The following is a 17,048-nucleotide window of genomic DNA, read 5'->3' as shown; positions in this document are numbered from 1 at the left end:
AGATAAACAAAAATGTGTTTCTCGTTTAATTTTTATTTCAGCAAAGAAATGATACATTTCTAAAAGGAGCAAACTATGGCCCGTTAGGAACACTTTCATGTATATGTTAAAACTTTTTTGTATCGGTACGCGATGCGTTGAAACGCGTGAGCCATGAATAACTAAGTCCCATAAGGATGTGATCAGGTGAGTCCCCTTTAACCAGCTAGTGTGAACAAAACGTGCGCGGGATTTCGGCAAGGTGCTTATTTTGTTGGCTGATTCGAATTAATACTGTATCCACTTTTAAACCTTAAATGCGGCTTAGCACGATTTGGCATACGAGAGGCTTTCCACCCCAACTTTCTGAATTCGGAAATTTTATTTAAGCCTGCCCTAGTTTGTCATGTGGAGAATTGTTCGCTTCCCTTGCACGCGTGGTTGCGGGACTGTAACGATAAAGGCAGAAGGGAAATATTACAAACGCACATACACAGAAAAACAAGTGAGGCACGTTCTAGCGCACATCCACAACCTCCCAGGACGAAGGAATATTAATGTCTATACAGTTAGCGCGTCCATTAAGTACCTGTACATCGCTGAAAATCGTGGAGGAAATACAACTGCAGAAGAAGCCCCCGAGTTGTCTCAAACGCATAACAGAAAATGTGATAGGAGCGAAGTCATTTTTACCGGACTCTGGCTTCATTAATTGAAAAACCCGGTTAACGCAAATCTTATTATACCCCTCCTTCTTAGAGACCCAACGTCGCAGCCCTCCAGGTTTGTAACTGGCATGTGTTTTCATGTTTCCTTATTTAGAGCCTCTGCGTTTAGAAACGTCGCCAGCTAACCGATATTAAACTTAATCGTGTACAGTGCATCAGATTCCTCGCATAGTTCTGAAGATCGTCCACGTACGCGTCGGCCGCGGTGGCCGCTTTTCTGATGGAGGCGAAAGGAAATAACGCCTATGTGAGGAGATTTAGGCACACGTTAAGGATTCCCGGGCAGTTTAAATTAAGGCTGTGTCTAGAGTGCCGTCCGACGGTTTTATAAGCACTCCGCTATATAGACGTCCACCGGCGTTTTATGACAAAATTGCTGCGCCTGGCAGTACATCGCTCTAGATAACATAAAGCTAGTCAACCTAACCTAAACATAACATAAGCTAACCTAACGCACACAAAGAAATCACTTAAAACACCAAAACTAACCTAAGGCACAAAAATTACACTTAAAATAAATAATGAAAAAAAAAACCGAGTTAAGAGCCGTTGTCGAACCACCGACTCGGGGATCCATAAGCTAAGACGGATCCTCTACATTGCAACGACAGACTCTTTGGCCGGGGCTAGCCTACTGTTAAATATTCGAATTTCGTTGGACGGCACACTAGCCATGCCTGCAACGATCAGCTAGAGGGCCGTCGGACGGCACTCTAGACCCTGCGTGAAATTAATCCAGCGCCACCTGCTGCGGCGTGTCTGGGTAGCCCAAATGTCGTGCATCGGCGCGTAAAACCCACAAAATGGGATTTTTTTTTTTTGTCCTGGTACGTGTTTATTTGCCAAAGTGATTTTTCAACACAAAACGAACACTCCGTCATATCTGTCGCAGGCGGCCTTTACCACAACGCTTTAGAACGACTAATCCGCGTCATCAGATTCCTTCAATGCTTTTCGGACTCTGGCGTAACCGAATGCGTGGATTTGGCGAATTTCGAGGCCCAGCTTGCGATCTGAGCAAAAAAATATAGAATCTGCGCTGGGACAACAGCGCATGGCGTGTATTTGCACTGTATTTAATGTAATGTAATCTAATGTAATCCCCTATGTAATGGCCTTCTTGGCCCTAGGGTATGTCAATAAGTAAATACATTATATATATTGAGGGACTCGAGTAAGAAGGCGTGGTTGAAGGCGAGAAGGCCCTTTCATCTGAGGCCCAAACCCGAGAAGAGACTCCGAACTACGATGATGATGCACTGATGGCAAATAAGTGCAGAAAAACCATGATATATTCAGGGGCGGATCCAGGATTTTTCTGAGAGGGGGGTCAGGTCCTATCAGTGATGATGATGATGATTATGATGAGCAGGAGGAGGAGGAGCCTTATTTATTCACTTAAATTTCGGGAAAGCAAAAACACAAGGAATACAACAAGTTATCAATTCACCTTTTTCTGCGACCTGAGTGGTCATCTTCTCGGAGGTTTAAATTCAAAAATTAAGGGAGGAATCAGGACATCCGGACCCCCCCTCTGGTCCCTAGATCCGCCAATGGATATATTGCCGTCATTGGTTTATGGTTCAATGGGATGCTTCGTATTCAGCTCCTTCCCGTAAAGCTAAGACAGCGCACTTTTTCTTATTTGGAGCAGTTCATCAGCTAAATTAAGTTACTGTCTCCGAGCTCGCGAATGTCACAGAGTAGAGACTAAATTAACCACAGAATAGTGAAGTCAGCTTCGCTTTACAGTTTGTACGTCATAAGTTTTCTGCAACAACGGCTGTCGTCAGCACCGCACGTCGCGCAAAAAAAAGAAAAGTGTTGGCTTCCCCGCATAGCTTTACCCTCAGCCTGGCACGTTCCTTAACTTCTTACAGCGAAAACTTTTTTTTAACGCGATAGTCGTTTTCGGGCGACTTAAACGCCGAAATGTCTGTCTGTCTGTCTGTCTGTCTGTCTGTCTGTCTGTCTGTCTGTCTGTCTGTCTGTCTGTCTGTCTGTCTGTCTGTTCAGCCGCCCGGCCAAAGTTAAGGCAGATGTTGAACGATGCGTTTATATAGCCACAGCCATTTCTAAACACCCAAGTCTGGCGGTAATGTTCATACTTGTCAACATTGTTGAGCAAACACAGAGCATTACGCATATCTGAGGCAAAACATCAATACATAAGTGATATCTGCAGCGTTTCTTTACTAAAAATGCATGGATGCTTGATGTATACTTCTTATTGCACCATGGCGACCTGGAATGCATGTACTTTATTTCAGTTTTTTTTTTTTTTTTTTTGTGCACTACCTGCCCTGAAATGACTAAAGCTTCGCCCTCTTGAAGGTGTAAGCAGCGCGGGAAGCCAGCTTTATAGAGGCCGTCAAATTATTGTTGTTATTTTTTGCGGGCGAGTTTTTTAGCTCCTAAAATCACGTCTTCAGAATAAGATTACACTTTTTTACTATCCCACGACGCGCTATAAAACTCGTGTGAACTTGTATTTCACCCAAAATGGCAGTGGCTTGCCGACGCCACTCCAGATAAACGGGTTTTGACAACACCATGCGTGGTCCGACAGTATCATTGAGGTTGGCGGACTGATTGAGAAGACAGAAAAAGAAAAGAAAACGTCCTGAGGTTGTTTGCCGAAAGGTTTTGCACCCATTTTAACGCCCAAATCTAACACTCGTTGTTTTGTCTGGAACAGCCGGAAAGGCGTGGAACAGTCAGAACCAACTGCGGAATATTAAATTTTACGTGAAGCTCTTCTGAACCTTTCTTGTTTGTTTATTTGTTTGCATTTATAGGCGCTCATGCGGAGTTCAAGAAATACTACGTAAGCGAAAGAATCACGCAACGAACTTGAACGCCCGATCCCCATCCTCCTCGTCACATTGTAGAGGCGAAGCCCTTTATGGGCTGAAGCTGTTGGCGTCTCCTGTCGTCGCCGTGATCGTCGTCTCATGTAGTCACGGTACTAAAACACCGGGACACTCGTTTACGCCTCGCGCTAGAACGTAACGCTCATTAAAAAAAAAACCGGGACACGCGTGTATACGCCTCGCGCTGGAGAGCTTCGTGCTTCAAAGACGAGAGAATTTTAGAGCAAAGCTGTATACCTGTACCCCCCAACGGTTTCATCTCCGTTGGCGAAAACGCCAAGGCGCCAAAAACACACTTATACACTGCATGCTTCGCCCTTTCCCAGGTGTCACGTTAGTGGAGATGGCCCGCGATTTTTATGTACCGCGCATACGTTCCGAAATTGGCGGCATTACTTCATCCTAATCTTCCGCCAAAGTCGGCTTTTTGTCTCCTTTCGATGATTTCGGCCGCTCACGATCGAGACGGTAGGCCAAAAAAAAAAAAAATCTAAATCAAATTCCTTAGCCTGATTAAAAGCCCAAAATCCAAGCTGCTTCGGCCGTGTCAGAAAGGCGCAGTAGGATAGCCGCCGGCTTCATGACCCATATCCTCAATTGCGACCACGGAAAGCGTTTTTTTCTTGAGGCGCTTGATGTGCCTTCGGTTATCATCATCATCACCATCATCAGCAGCAGCAGCAGCAGCATCGTCATCGTCATCGTCATTGTCGTCGTCGTTTTGTGAAACCCATTCGAAAATGACGACAGGGAAAATTTCTGTAGTATTTTCGCGTGTCGTATTGTCTTGTCGTATTCTCGTCGTGTCGTGATTCTCATGTTCTGTCGGGTATCATATTCCTTTCCTGGTTCGGATGTTTCGTCGTGCCGAATTCATGTCTTGTCGTGATCCTTGCGTTCCATCACCAGTTGCACAAGGTTTGAATGTTAATACCCATTGTGAAGACGTAGCGTATAAATGACAGTTCTGTTGTGACTATAGAAATGGTTGTCGTTGTGAAAACTGACTTTGTCGTTACGAGAGAAATACGTTTCGTAACAACAGATGGCTTTGTCCTAACAAAAGGACTTCTCTTATCACAACAGAGTTTTTTTGTCGTATACGACAGGAATTGTTGTTAGGTTTCTGCGGTGTTCCTGTTGTGATTTTAGACTGGGTTAACCAGTTAACCCAAAGTTCGCTTTCCTGCAGCGCGCTATGTGGCGACATCGAACGCCATCAATGAGGATTAGAAAGCTTCGCTTTAAAATAATTAATGAGCCGTTTCAATCTGTGAAGGCGGATGACGAGCGAAACTTTGAGTCCTGATTGTGCGCTGCGTCCTCATTACGACGACAGAAGAGAAGCGAAATGTCTTGTCTTGACTTGTCTTGACTACGGGACCGCTGCCTCGAAAAGCCGGAGTATACTATAGGGGTGCGTTCCAATTTCTCCTTTAGACGGCTTTGTTGCCTTCTTCGCGGACAGTCCGCCATGCTAAGCCCTGTTCTAATTGGAACGAGGCAGTCAACGAAGACTGCTTCGAGGAGAAGGCATCAAAGTCAGCAACGATGCAGGCTACCTTCCTGTATGTCCAAACTAGCGCCACCTTTTTACGTAATTATGTTGTTACAAACTAACATTCTTCTTTTGGAATATTTAGTATAATTTACTAACAGTAAAGATGTTTTTTTTTTGTTTTTAAATCACGTAATGTTTGTAATAACAACGGTAATATTATTTACGAAACCTGTGGCTTGCGTTTCTTAACATGCCTGCTACGAGGCTGTCGTCTGCGTTGGTGTTTCGTTCGGGACCGCTGCGCCGTTCCATTTCTTATTCCTTTAGACGTCTGATTAGAATGCTTCGAAAGCTGTTCACCAAGCTGTCCGTGAATAGGAACGTAGCCTACACACGCAAGCGCTTGGAACGCCGAAACGTAACCGTAGCCGACGCGAGTCGCACAGCGGAAAACCTTCTAGAAGCCTTTATTATCTACCCGAGAGTCTACTGATCTTAAAAATTATGTCTATTGATAACTAATCTACTCGTAATGTACATCCAAGGAGTGCAACTAATTAGCTTGAGATTTAAGTTATTTTCAGATCTTGAAAATTGGGCCTAATTAACTGATCTACTCGAGATGCATGTGATCAGACGTATAGGCTTTGGGTCCAAATCAATGTTCTGAACAGCGCGCGATTTCGATGGTGACTGGGTGCTGGCGCACTAACCGGGACGTCCGTTTTCCAACGCCTCGCGCATCAAAGACTCGTGAATTTTTTTGCTCGTAGGCCATGAAAAGTGCACGAATGCAACCCTAGATATGCAAGCTTCGCTTCAAATTGGTAGTTCCACCGCACAACTCGTTCTTCTAAGGGAAGATATTGTTCGAACCTGGAAACCCGTCGGTGAAATTTATTGCCGAGTGCTAAGTGCTGAGCACGAGTCAGCTGCAGTAAAGGCACATCGAGTACAGCCACACTCAAATAGTGCGGAGAAGTTAACTTTACAGTGCCTGCAATCACCGCCCCCCCCCCCCTCCACCGATAAAAAGCATGTCGACTTTCTTAATTTCACCGCAGTCAGTTCGATATTGCTACTTAATTCAAACAGTTGTGTTATCTCGGTAGTTTATAGGAAAACATATTTTGGTCTCGGTTAATTTGTTTTTGTTTTCTGCATTTTGCGATGTTTTTTTTTTTTTTTTCGCGGTGACTCGGAGATATCGAGAATCGATTGACGTACTCATGTTAGCATTGGTTTCATACTGGCTACCTGAAGCGAACGGCGTCATTTTTTATTGCGAATATATAATATAACGGGTTTTTTTGCGGACCTTACTTGGTATATTGCACTCTAAGGCCATCCGGCGGTTCGCTGAGCACGAGGACGCGTGTTCGATTCCCGCGTGGCGGCCGTTTTTCTGATGGAGACGAAAAGCGAAAACGCCCGTGTGCTCTAGATGTCGGCGCACGTTAAAGATCCCCAGATGGTCAAAACTAATCCGGAGCCCTCCACTACGGCGCGCCTCGTCGCTTGCGTTGCGTGGGTGCGTTAAACCCCATAATAAATAAATAAATAAATCAATCAATCAATCAATCCCGTTGTTCGGCTTCGCCACGACGTGCTCTGATGACCAGTCCATGCTGCCAAGGAAGCGAATTCGGCGTGTGACAGCCACGTTCCCAGAGTTTGATTGCTTGATTCATAAATTTGCGTATTTCTTTTTCATGTTCATAGAATTTCATTGCTGACTTCATGGTCGGTCAGGGGGGTGAACTTTACTAACATGAGAACGAGGCGACTACCTCGCCGACTGGAGACACTATATACAATCGACTGCGCCTTAAAGCGTTTACAAATTAACTCGTTCATTTATCGTATATATAGGCCAGACTTCCAATCCATACTGTGGCAACTGTGGCTCACCCGAAACCGTCGAACATATATTACTAGAGTGCTCTGCTTATGCTGAATCAAGGGCCCGTTCATAGCAAAGAATTGAATGTCTCCAACCTGGACCATTAACACTAAGCTTGATGCTTAGCGTTAACATTGCAGCCATCTGCCTATAGCGTGTACACTCAAGTTTTTACTCAGCGCCCTTAAACAGGACTCTATTCATTTTTAATGTTTATTCTTTTCTTTTTGACTCCTCTTCTTCTCTCATATACTTCCTTTGTTTCCTTCTCCCCCCTTCCCCGCAGAGTAGCATGTCGGCGAATTCATGATGGCAAACCTCTCTGCTTTCTCTGTAACAAAGAGTCTCTCTCTCTCTCTCTCTCTCTCTCTCTCTCTCTCTCTCTCTCTCTCTCTCTCTCTCTCTCTCTGAACTGGGCTGAAGCTTAATCGCAGGATTACTATACTCATTGGGGCGTCAGTAACATTTATCGGAGTTACAACTGTAAAATCAATAGTGCCATGCCAACGGGCTCAGAATAGTGACTCAGCGGTCCCATAGAAGAAGAGAAGGAGAAGAAGTTTATTCAATCTTACAAAAAGATGAAGGTAACAAAGCAGAATTATACAGATGAGGGTCCCATATTCGAGACTGCACCGGGACCCTCGGTTAATTATAACATAGAAGAATAAAACACAGTGAAAGTAGCTAAAATCATATTATAAAGTGGCATATAGAGCTTTATGTATTGCAGAGTAGTAATATAATTTATGAAAAAACATTGCCAATATAGCAAATACAAAATAAGTAGTATATTTAGTGTGGACTCGACGAGGGAACAAAAAAAAAAGACAAATAGAATAATAGGTAATGCAATGTTATACATGTCAAACTTCGTAATATACAAGAGAACACAAAGGAATTTTTACTACATGGAACACACTAAACCGCGCATCTAAGTGAAATTTCTAAACACCTCATGACGGAAGAAGACCCTGCCTTCCTTCATATATACGGAGCATAGTTTACATATAGGATATCACCGAAAACGTATGCTAAACGAAGCAGGTGAACCTTATAAGAATGTATTTTTTACGCATCGCAGTAGTTGGTCTTGCGCACAATTGCCAAACATGCATAGTACCCATATTTTTACATTAAATTTGTTCCGTTTTTAAATTTAATAAATACATGACTGTTCTAACGTGACGGAAATTCCGCAGTAACGCTGGTAGAAGATTTGAACACATTACCCGAGGTCAGTCAAACAAAACCTTACACAATAAACAAACAAATAACTCAAAAAATGCGTTTTTTTTTGTCTAATTACCGAATTACTACGTTTACCTTCACGTTTCCCGAGCTCCAGCTCAATCGAACACACAGCAGACTGTGTTCATTCATGACCGATTCAGAAGAGGCAGATTACAGGAGTGGTTCTTTCCGTAGACAGCTACGTCTACGCATTACGTCGAAATCCGTGCGAACCTCCGAGGGAGTGCGGTGCCCTTCGACAACAGCGCACAAAGTGCTTTACAGCGGGTCACGCGTTGAATAGCTTTGCCCGGCGCAAATCTCCTTTTCGGAGGGCCGTCGAAATCCCTAACAAGTGTGGCCTTTTTCTCGGCGGCGGCTACGCGACGGCGACGCGAATTTTCAGCGCCACACGTGCGACGCTTTTGACGGAAGTGTGTCGCCTTTCTTCCGTCTACGCTTCATTTTTCCTTTGTCAATTCTTCCTTTCCGTGCGACGGCGTCGCGCGGTCACTTTTTCCTCGCCGTAAGCGCTCGCGAGCACCGTTCATCCCACCACCTGATTAGCTTTTGGCGGCCATGGCGTTGTAATCCAATTGAGCGCCTTATTATCCTTTCGCCGCAACCAAAAAAAGGGGATCAAATTCCCTTTAAGGAGATAATTCCCGTCTGATCCTCTCTCGTGCCCGTTTCCATTGATCCCCAAACAAGCGCCTTTTTTCCGGCAGCGGCGACGGCGCGCGCGTTCGCCGGTCGCGAGCAAAGCGCGCGGAGCGGCCACCGGCGGCGCTGCGCGCGATAAACCGGCCGGGCGGGGCTTCTCTCAAACGCGCGCTCCGCCCCTCGGCGGCGCCGCTCCTGTGAAGCAATTCAAAACCGAACGAAGCGGCGCCGTGCTCGCTGGGCGTGGCTTACCCAACGGGCGCCGCGGGAGCGGAGCGCGGAGTGGGCGTGACCAGGTTCCGCCGTCCCCTGGGCGGAGCGTCGCGCGGCGGCGTCTGCGGAGGCTTCCAGTGCGCGGCTCGGCGTTGCGCAGGCTGCGTGCGACCGAGCAAGCTGGCGTTTCAACCGGCGGCGGCGGGAGCGGGGCCTTTCGGCGGCTGCCAGGCGTCCGGCGGCGCCATGGCGGCGGCCTACCACCACCTCAAGGGTCCCGCGGCGGCCTACTCGATGAACGGCATCGGACTGCACACCTCTCCGGGCGTCGATCTGCTGCACCCGGGCTATCCCGGTAAGCTGGATTAGCGGCGCGCGCGGGCCGCTCTATCGAAGAAGGGGGAGAGGGGGAGCGGCCAAAGCCGATTACGGCGGCTTTGACGGATGCCTAATTGTGTGCCGCGCTCGCCCTCCGCGGGCCCGGGGCCTGCCCCCTTTTTTTCCGCAGCGCACCCGCCGATACGGCTGGAGAAGTACCGCGACGACTGGGATTCGCAGATGATCGAAGAAGTCTGGTACAGCTCGTCCGGCTGCCCAAGTGAGTCGTCGTCCGTGCGACGCTTTTCTCATTTCTCCGCGTATCGTTGGAAACGGAACGTGTTGCAACGGACTCGCGCGTTTCGGACGTTGCTCGGATGTTTCAGGCTGAATATATTCGGATACTCGACACTTCGGGACTCCGCTATTTTTTCACGGGAATACGTCGTCCGTCTCTCCTGATTCGAGAAAGGAGAGCCCTGGAGGTTGCAATTTTCGATCGGCCGCCGCAGACCCGCTGTTTTTCGGTGCCCTCGCGTTTCGTGTGAAGAGAGTGAGGAGAATCGCGTGTGTTGTGGGAGAGAGAGAAGGATGCTTCCTTCTCGCGGCAGCCAGCAACAGTCAGACCCGCAGGCTAAAGTGAGCGCGGAGCAGCGGGCGAAAGGCGGGGCTTCCACGGTTCCGCCTACCGGGGACTCCCGTTGGTTGAACACCACGGACGGGCTCGGGGTCCTTCGGTGTGGGGGGTTGAGGGGGGGGGGTGAGACCGGGCAGAGACCGCGGCCCCGTTCCGTCGCTGCCCGCTCCCCTGGCGTGACGGCGAACAAATTGGTTGCCGACAGGGACAGTCAAGCCGTGGGTGCGTTCCGGTTTCTGGACCTGACGTGACCTCGAAGAGCCTTTTTCGGGGAAAGGGATCGGCTGCTGCACCCGTGGCGGAGAAACTTTTTTACCCGTTGTTGTTGATGCCCCTGCGGATGATGTGGTTTGCCGGGCCCCCGGTTAGATTCGCGGCGTAACGGCCGCAGGGGTCGCCGTCAAACCGGGGAGCCGACGGCGGGGGTCCCGCTTATCAACCGAGGGTGTTCTCTCGCAGCCGCTGCTGGCTTGGCTTACACCCGATCGCCCTTCGTAGATACGGCAGCTGGCTGCCTTATTTTTTAACGGGCAGTCGCACGTCCGTTGTGCATTCGTTCACAACACGAAGACTGTTGTCGTTCGATGTTTAATACCTGTTCTGAGTTTTATAAAAACTGGAAAAAAATGGTGTCCGACGCGGATTCCGATTATGAAATGAAGAGTTGCGTTTTTGATAACGTTGTTCGGTGGCAGAGATAAAGAGAGGTGATGTCTCTGTGGTAGGTTAGTTACCGTTTTTTGCGTCGCCCCCGGCGAACACGCGTTCGCCCGTGGAAACTGTTGTAGTGAACAAACCTGTCTTTTCTGCGTTCCCGCAAGTTGAGCGTAGTCGTACATGTTCTACTCCGACGGAAATGTTTGCAAGTGCCCTGCGGTTTGCATAGGGTACAACTCCCTGCGCAACTTCACGCGGTACGAGGAAAGAAAGGAGAGGGGAAAGTCGCTAGAACACGGGAGAAAAAGAAATAGAGCGGCCACAACGGCACGCCGAAAAACTCCCTTTTTTTTTTTTTTCTTGCTGTTTCGCTTTCCCAGTCGACCGGCGACTTCCCCGTCCAACCAGGCGCAGTCCGATCGCACCCTGCAGTGTCGCACGCGGCATCTCCTGTACAACGGTCGCATGCAGTGTCGCGCCGTCGCTCCTTCCGCCTTGGCCGCGTTTTGTGGTCGTCTTGTGCAACCGTCGGAGCTGGGGGTGCCGCCGGGCGGCGCGCTTAGCCCGCTGCTTTTCATTTCCTTCCTTTTGGCACTCGTTCTTCTAGGTTTTGTTTTCCCTCCGTCGCAACTGACTAGCGAAGTTTCCTGGCTCCGAACCCGAGTTTCTGCAACCTTGCCGAATGTGCAATCCCGCATGGGGGGTGCGTTGCTGGCGGTAGTGTACTTTAGGTTGGACGGGAAACAAAGAAAGTATACAGAGTAAACTGAAAAGGGGGGTCCTTTGGTTCCAGTTAACCGGGGTGTTTGTTTGACCGGTATGCCGTCCAAGCTCAGTGTGCGTGACTGCAGACGCTCGTGTTTTGTGTTTCGGAGAGCAGTTGTACTTCTTTATAGCTAAATGAGCACACGCAAACAGAAACAGCAAAATTCGAAGCTTTCAATATTTCCGCCCGTCTGTACAGCGATGATAAAGTAATCACGAACTTGTGAGGAAGACCATATTTGCTATTTCGGCGCATGTTAAAGATCCCCGGGTGTTTTAAATTAATCCGCAGCCTACGGTGCGCCTTATAGCCCGAGTGTAGCATCGGCACCTTAAGTCCCCGAGTTGAAATCTGAGAGATCAAATCTGAGAGTCCCTGAGATCAAAGATCAAATCTGCGACACAAGAAATGAAATGTGTCGTTAACTTCTCTTTTTTTTCCCCCATTTCTGGAGCTGTGCAACAAAGCTGGATCTCATTGGTTTGTTTTGACAATGAATAGCACAATTTTACCTGCGAATACGCCATAATGACCGGTAGAACTGATTAATCCTTAAATACTGCTTGCGTATGCCCCTGAAACTAATAAAAAAAGGGGGCAGCAGTTTACGGATTGCTCCAGATGCGCGTTGTGGAAGCTAGAAAAGAATTCTGTTTCCCTTGAATGATTGCCCCTCCGCGAGCATTTCAGTTCCACATGCGGGTCAGTAATTGCCGCGGGAGGTTATCCATACATTTCAACTTCTTGAGCCCTTGGCGTGGCTACGCTGGCCACTATTAGATTTGAGATGTCTCGTATGAATGAGAAGAGACGCAATATGGAAAAAGGCCGAATATATAGCTACCTAATCTAGTTATAATGCGAGGAAATACATTCACACGGACGAGTTTGTAAGTTGCGACGCTCACATCTGATTTTGAATCCGACTGTCGCTTATTTGATTATCAGCAACCCAAAGTGAAACCTAACCCCCTTGTCTCAGGTGAAATATAACCGTGATTGAAGCTTTGTCGCGGTCGCTTATTTTGTTACCAGCAACTCTCACTTTAAACATCCCGATTCTCTCCAATTGTATTTAACCGAGACCCAGGCTTTCACGTGGTTTCGTCGTCCCGCCACTGACAGCTCTGCAGGGAGCTAGGGGGTGATCGAGTCACGTGAGGGGTACTTGATGATTGGGGGGTTGCCTGGTCGACTGGCATTGTCTCGTGGGTGTGTCCGTGAGGACGCCTGAGAGCCAGTTGGGCCCCTCACAGCCGTCGTGCCGAGTGTTTGTACACTCGAGCCAGCAGCCGCGGTCGAACCGGTTCCTGCGCCCCTCGGGACGGGCTTCGTGTAAGCTCGTTGCTGCTGCTGCCAATGGCCGTTTGCAGGCAACGACGTACAGCCCTTGACCACTGTCGACCCGACGTGTACGACCACGCTTTTCGCCGCGGTGTGCCGCAAGGCCGTTCTCTGTCTCCGCTGCTGTTCCTCCGCACAAGTGGTCTGCGCTCCTTATATACGGCGCCCTGGGGGTCGCTGCGAATTCCTAGCTCGTGATTGGATAACTAACTTACATGGCCTGGACGCTCCAGGAATGATCTTCTACCCACGCAGCAACGCCCAGTGCTGGTTCGAAAAAACAAAAAACAAAAAACAATCAACGTCATTAAGAAAGAAGTGTGGATGCGTGTAGAGACCGAAAACCCCGAGAGCGGATGTTTGCTTACTTTCCCATTAAATTGGCTACTGGAATGAAATTTCAATTCGCATTCGGTATATGAAGGAATAGTACAGTAGTGGGGATCGTTTGAAGCTCCGAACTTCCTCTGAAACGCGGCCGACGAGTCCTGCGTTGCGGGATATCTCCTGTGCAGGATCGCCGCAAAGAACAAAGGAACGGCTTTTCAAGCTTCCCGAAATCGGCTTCCCCCAACGACAAATTGTTTGCGTCCACACGGAAAGTCGCTCCACGTTGTATACCGTCGTACCGGGAGGGCGTCGGAGTGTTAAGACATCGAACTCTACACTCCTGCACGGCGCATTTCCCGGTGTCATCGGCCACGACGGCGGTGTCGTCGGGCCCTGCACGTTCCGCTCCGGCGGCAGCCTAGCGCGCGCGCGCGCGCCTTCGTGAGCTCATCCGGCGAGCCGCGTATCGTGCATGGGACGCACGTACCCACGACGACCTCGGCGATAAGCTTCCGCGGCTGGCGGGGCTCTCTGATGCCTCCGCTTCCACGGCCCCACTTTCTCAGCGGCGGCGGCGGCCTAGCTCGAGACTTCGCCGCAGTCGAACGGGCGTAGCGCACCGCAAGAGAGCGTCTGATAGGCATCGCGACACGGTCGGCCTTCTATAAGGAACCGCCGGGGCCGCTGGCGACGAACGCTATATGCAAGCGGCTGCGCCGAAACCCGACCAACCGTGAACGACGCCTGGAGAGCGGACCGTGGGTCCGGTGGGCGCAGTCTATCCTCCGCCGGGCGGGAAGGCATGCGTGCACATGCCTAGTTTCAGCGCGGATACATAGATACCCGTTGTTCTCTTTATTTTCTTTTCGTCGGCTGATTCGGTTGGTCAACCGCGAATGGTGGGGGTGAACTTGGCAGGGCGCCGCGCGTATGTGCATCCGCGTTCGGCGGCAGGACTTGGTGGTTTTATCGACGCAACATCGACGATCTCCTATAGCCTGGAGTATTGTTTGCATCTATTTGGTTTTAGGGTGTAATGCTGAGTAACGCTGGGCTCTGGAGCATGCGGTGTTTGGGTTTGTGTTGCACGTCTTTCTGGCTCTCTTGATCGGAGATTTCGAGCATTCGGCTTGAGGTATACGTGTCGGGAAGTGTATTCGTATTTATTAGTCCCACGCAGTTCGTACGCACATGCTTGAAGGTAACATTCTTTTTATCTCCATTAATTGCCAGTTTTTTGCATGGGTAGATAATGCGTGCATAATCTGTGGAAATGACCATCCATAGATCTCTAATGTAGCGCGGAAAAAGCCAGCTCACCTGGAACTCTTTCATGGAGGCACAGATTTCAGCGTGAACCCTATCGATCACGTTTGGTGCGTGTAGCGGTGCGCATATTTGACTCATGAATGCTCATTTCCTAAACCATTCCCTCTCCCCCCCCCCCCTTTTTTTTTGCCCGTGCAGTGTCCAACTATCCGAATTAGTTTCGTTTAAAAAAATCAGGGGTTGTAGCTCCCAGAATTCCAACAGCCAATTCCGTATACAGTCCACAGATGTTTCGGCAACAACCCGCGGCTTTTTACGAATGGTTCTCGTAATCCGTCGTATACACTCGGAATTAACGACGCTTTTATGTATGTAGGCACTTCCATCGCTCACCGATAGAACCGCTTGGACAGCACCCAACTTAATTCTTCGCCGTTATCTTCGGGTCATTATACATGGCTTCATTATCTGCGCGCGTTCCCTTCTTAAGGCCACCTTGCATGCTGGACGGCGGGTTGGTCCGAAACTCGCGCGATAATGAACCCATTCTCAGCGACGCGCCGCGCTGGGTGCGACCGAGCGCACGCGTAAGGAAGAATCGTTATATACCTGTTTCCCCACGGCGTCACTTGTGGATCGGCCGTGACCGGAATACACAACGGCGATCCTGCGGTAGTGTCGCCGCATCGCCTCAGGCAAGCGACTTCTTCAAAGGAGGAGCAGCTAACTCGCGTTTGGTTCGGGGTTGTTCGGTGCACGAATTCCACGTTTGTGTGCGTGCACCCACGGAGAGAGAGCGAGATTTTCGCAGCGCCGCGTTCGCGAAACAAAACGAAAAAAAATTCGCAGAAAGAAAGCCCGTGACTTTTCCGGTGGTGTGCTCGCGTCTTCTCTCGAACGCGTGCACGTTCGCTGCATGCATACGGGCCAGGAAGTTAGCGTTATCTGATTCGCCCGCCTGGCCGTCTCGCGATTTCTCGATTGCGCGCACGGTGCGCGCGCTCTTCTTGCATGCATTCGGGGGGTGCCCCAAGGTGGCTCCCTGATGCCGCTGCTGTTCGTTTTGTCGACGCGTGCTATTGCGTTCACGTGCGCGTGTATATGGGTGCGCGTATTGGAATTATGCATGTCCGCCTTGATTTCGATGTCTTCGGGGGATATGTGTCTCGCATGCAGGCATATAAATATGTGGTTCTTCGAGGGCAGCTTGGTGCGTATGGTAGATAACTCCGACCGTGAATGCGGAATACAGCACAACGTCGATATGCATGCAGGAACCATAGCTGCATTCTCAAGCCAACGCTGATGGCAGCGATAGGAGCTTACAAGGGGGATGAATAGTTCTACTCTAAATTGCATACCCTCAAAATCAGTGTTTCCATTTCTGGTTCTTGAACGGCTATCGAAAACAAAAGGCGAAGTTTTGTTAACTAAGCGCTGTGTTGTACTTCTTGTTGTTGTGCTTATCGTTTAGGTGTTCAGTTAATTCCGTCGGAAGCTGCAAACACTGTAACTTCTAAATTGAATCGGAAATTGGTTAAAATGCGATGTTTCCTGTAACTTCTGTTTACACTCTTAATCTGGTTCCACGTAAGATCCACTTAGTAACTGGAACTTTTTTGCAAAAAAGTTCCAGTTATATATTTGGAACCGTGTTCCACATATCCTGAAAATTATGTGGAACAGTGCCCCACATATTTTTGCAACTAAATTATGTGGATCGGTGTTCCAAATAAAAGTATGCGGATCACTGTTCCAAATAAAATGGTAGTTTAGGTTACTGGAACATTGATCCATGTAAAATGATTATGGAATTTATCCGGTGCGCCGTTCCAGGTACCTTCAGGCCAGCTGTTTATATGAAACTGTGTTCCTATAGGCATTGGGAAGCTGTCTATGGGACTCCACTTTTCCAATATTTCTGCTTTCCTGTCGGTATACACCGAGGTCATATGCCAGGCTAGCGGATGCATTGGTATCAGCAGGAAACCGCAACCACCATTTTAACACAGCCTTGATATATGACCCGCAGTGATACCAACAATTGGAAAGCAGAAACCACCGCAGCAGTGTGGTCCCTGACAGTTCCCAACAGTTGCCTATCGGAGCACAGTTCTATATAAAAGTTGGTCTGAGGCACCTAGAGCGGCACACAGTCTTTGGCTTCACCCGCAGAATCCTGTTCTGACTTTCAGCTGCATGTAAAAGAAACAATATACTTGCAATAAAATACGCACGAAACCAACTATTATGACTCATACACTGCTTTTCAATATACTATACAACTTTATTGGGTGTTAGTATGCATACATTTCAGATTTGAATAGCTGTCTATTTTAAATGACACAGGAAATGACAAACGTACAAGGAATAAATACCATAACGATAACACTAGGCTCCAAGTGGCATTTTCACATATTCACCTTTACTCAAAAACATGGTTTATAAAGACGGTATTAGGGGCAACTGCTTCACAAATAAATTAACGTGTGCGTCTACCGCGGCACTGACACAGACATTATACAACAGTGAGCATCAAATATGCTGTCTTATCAGATAAACCAAGGTAATTCAAAGGCGGAATGACTCATTGCGCTTGCCATACTATGTTTACGCATAACTGTTTGGGAAAAT

At 48.5% G+C, this 17,048-nt stretch overlaps 1 protein-coding gene across 1 annotated transcript in view; it reads left to right on the top strand.

Moving 5' to 3' along the window:
• Positions 1 to 9,137: 9,137 nt before the first annotated feature.
• The window catches only part of LOC144142650 (homeobox protein OTX2-like), a 102,166-nt gene continuing 94,255 nt past the window's right edge, over positions 9,138 to 17,048 (top strand). The window contains exons 1-2 of the mRNA XM_077674300.1: positions 9,138 to 9,448; positions 9,602 to 9,691. Of these exons, the coding sequence (XP_077530426.1) occupies positions 9,340 to 9,448; positions 9,602 to 9,691 (199 nt within the window). The 5' untranslated portion in view covers positions 9,138 to 9,339. The remainder of the gene's footprint in view (positions 9,449 to 9,601; positions 9,692 to 17,048) is intronic.

Source organism: Haemaphysalis longicornis, unplaced genomic scaffold (genome assembly GCF_048455015.1).
Source record: "Haemaphysalis longicornis isolate Haplotype H1 unplaced genomic scaffold, Haemaphysalis longicornis Haplotype H1 scaffold_6, whole genome shotgun sequence".
In the NCBI taxonomy this organism is placed as follows: domain Eukaryota; kingdom Metazoa; phylum Arthropoda; class Arachnida; order Ixodida; family Ixodidae; genus Haemaphysalis; species Haemaphysalis longicornis.
The sequence above is the reverse complement of the archived record's forward strand: the minus strand, read 5'-3'. Positions and strand labels throughout refer to the sequence as shown.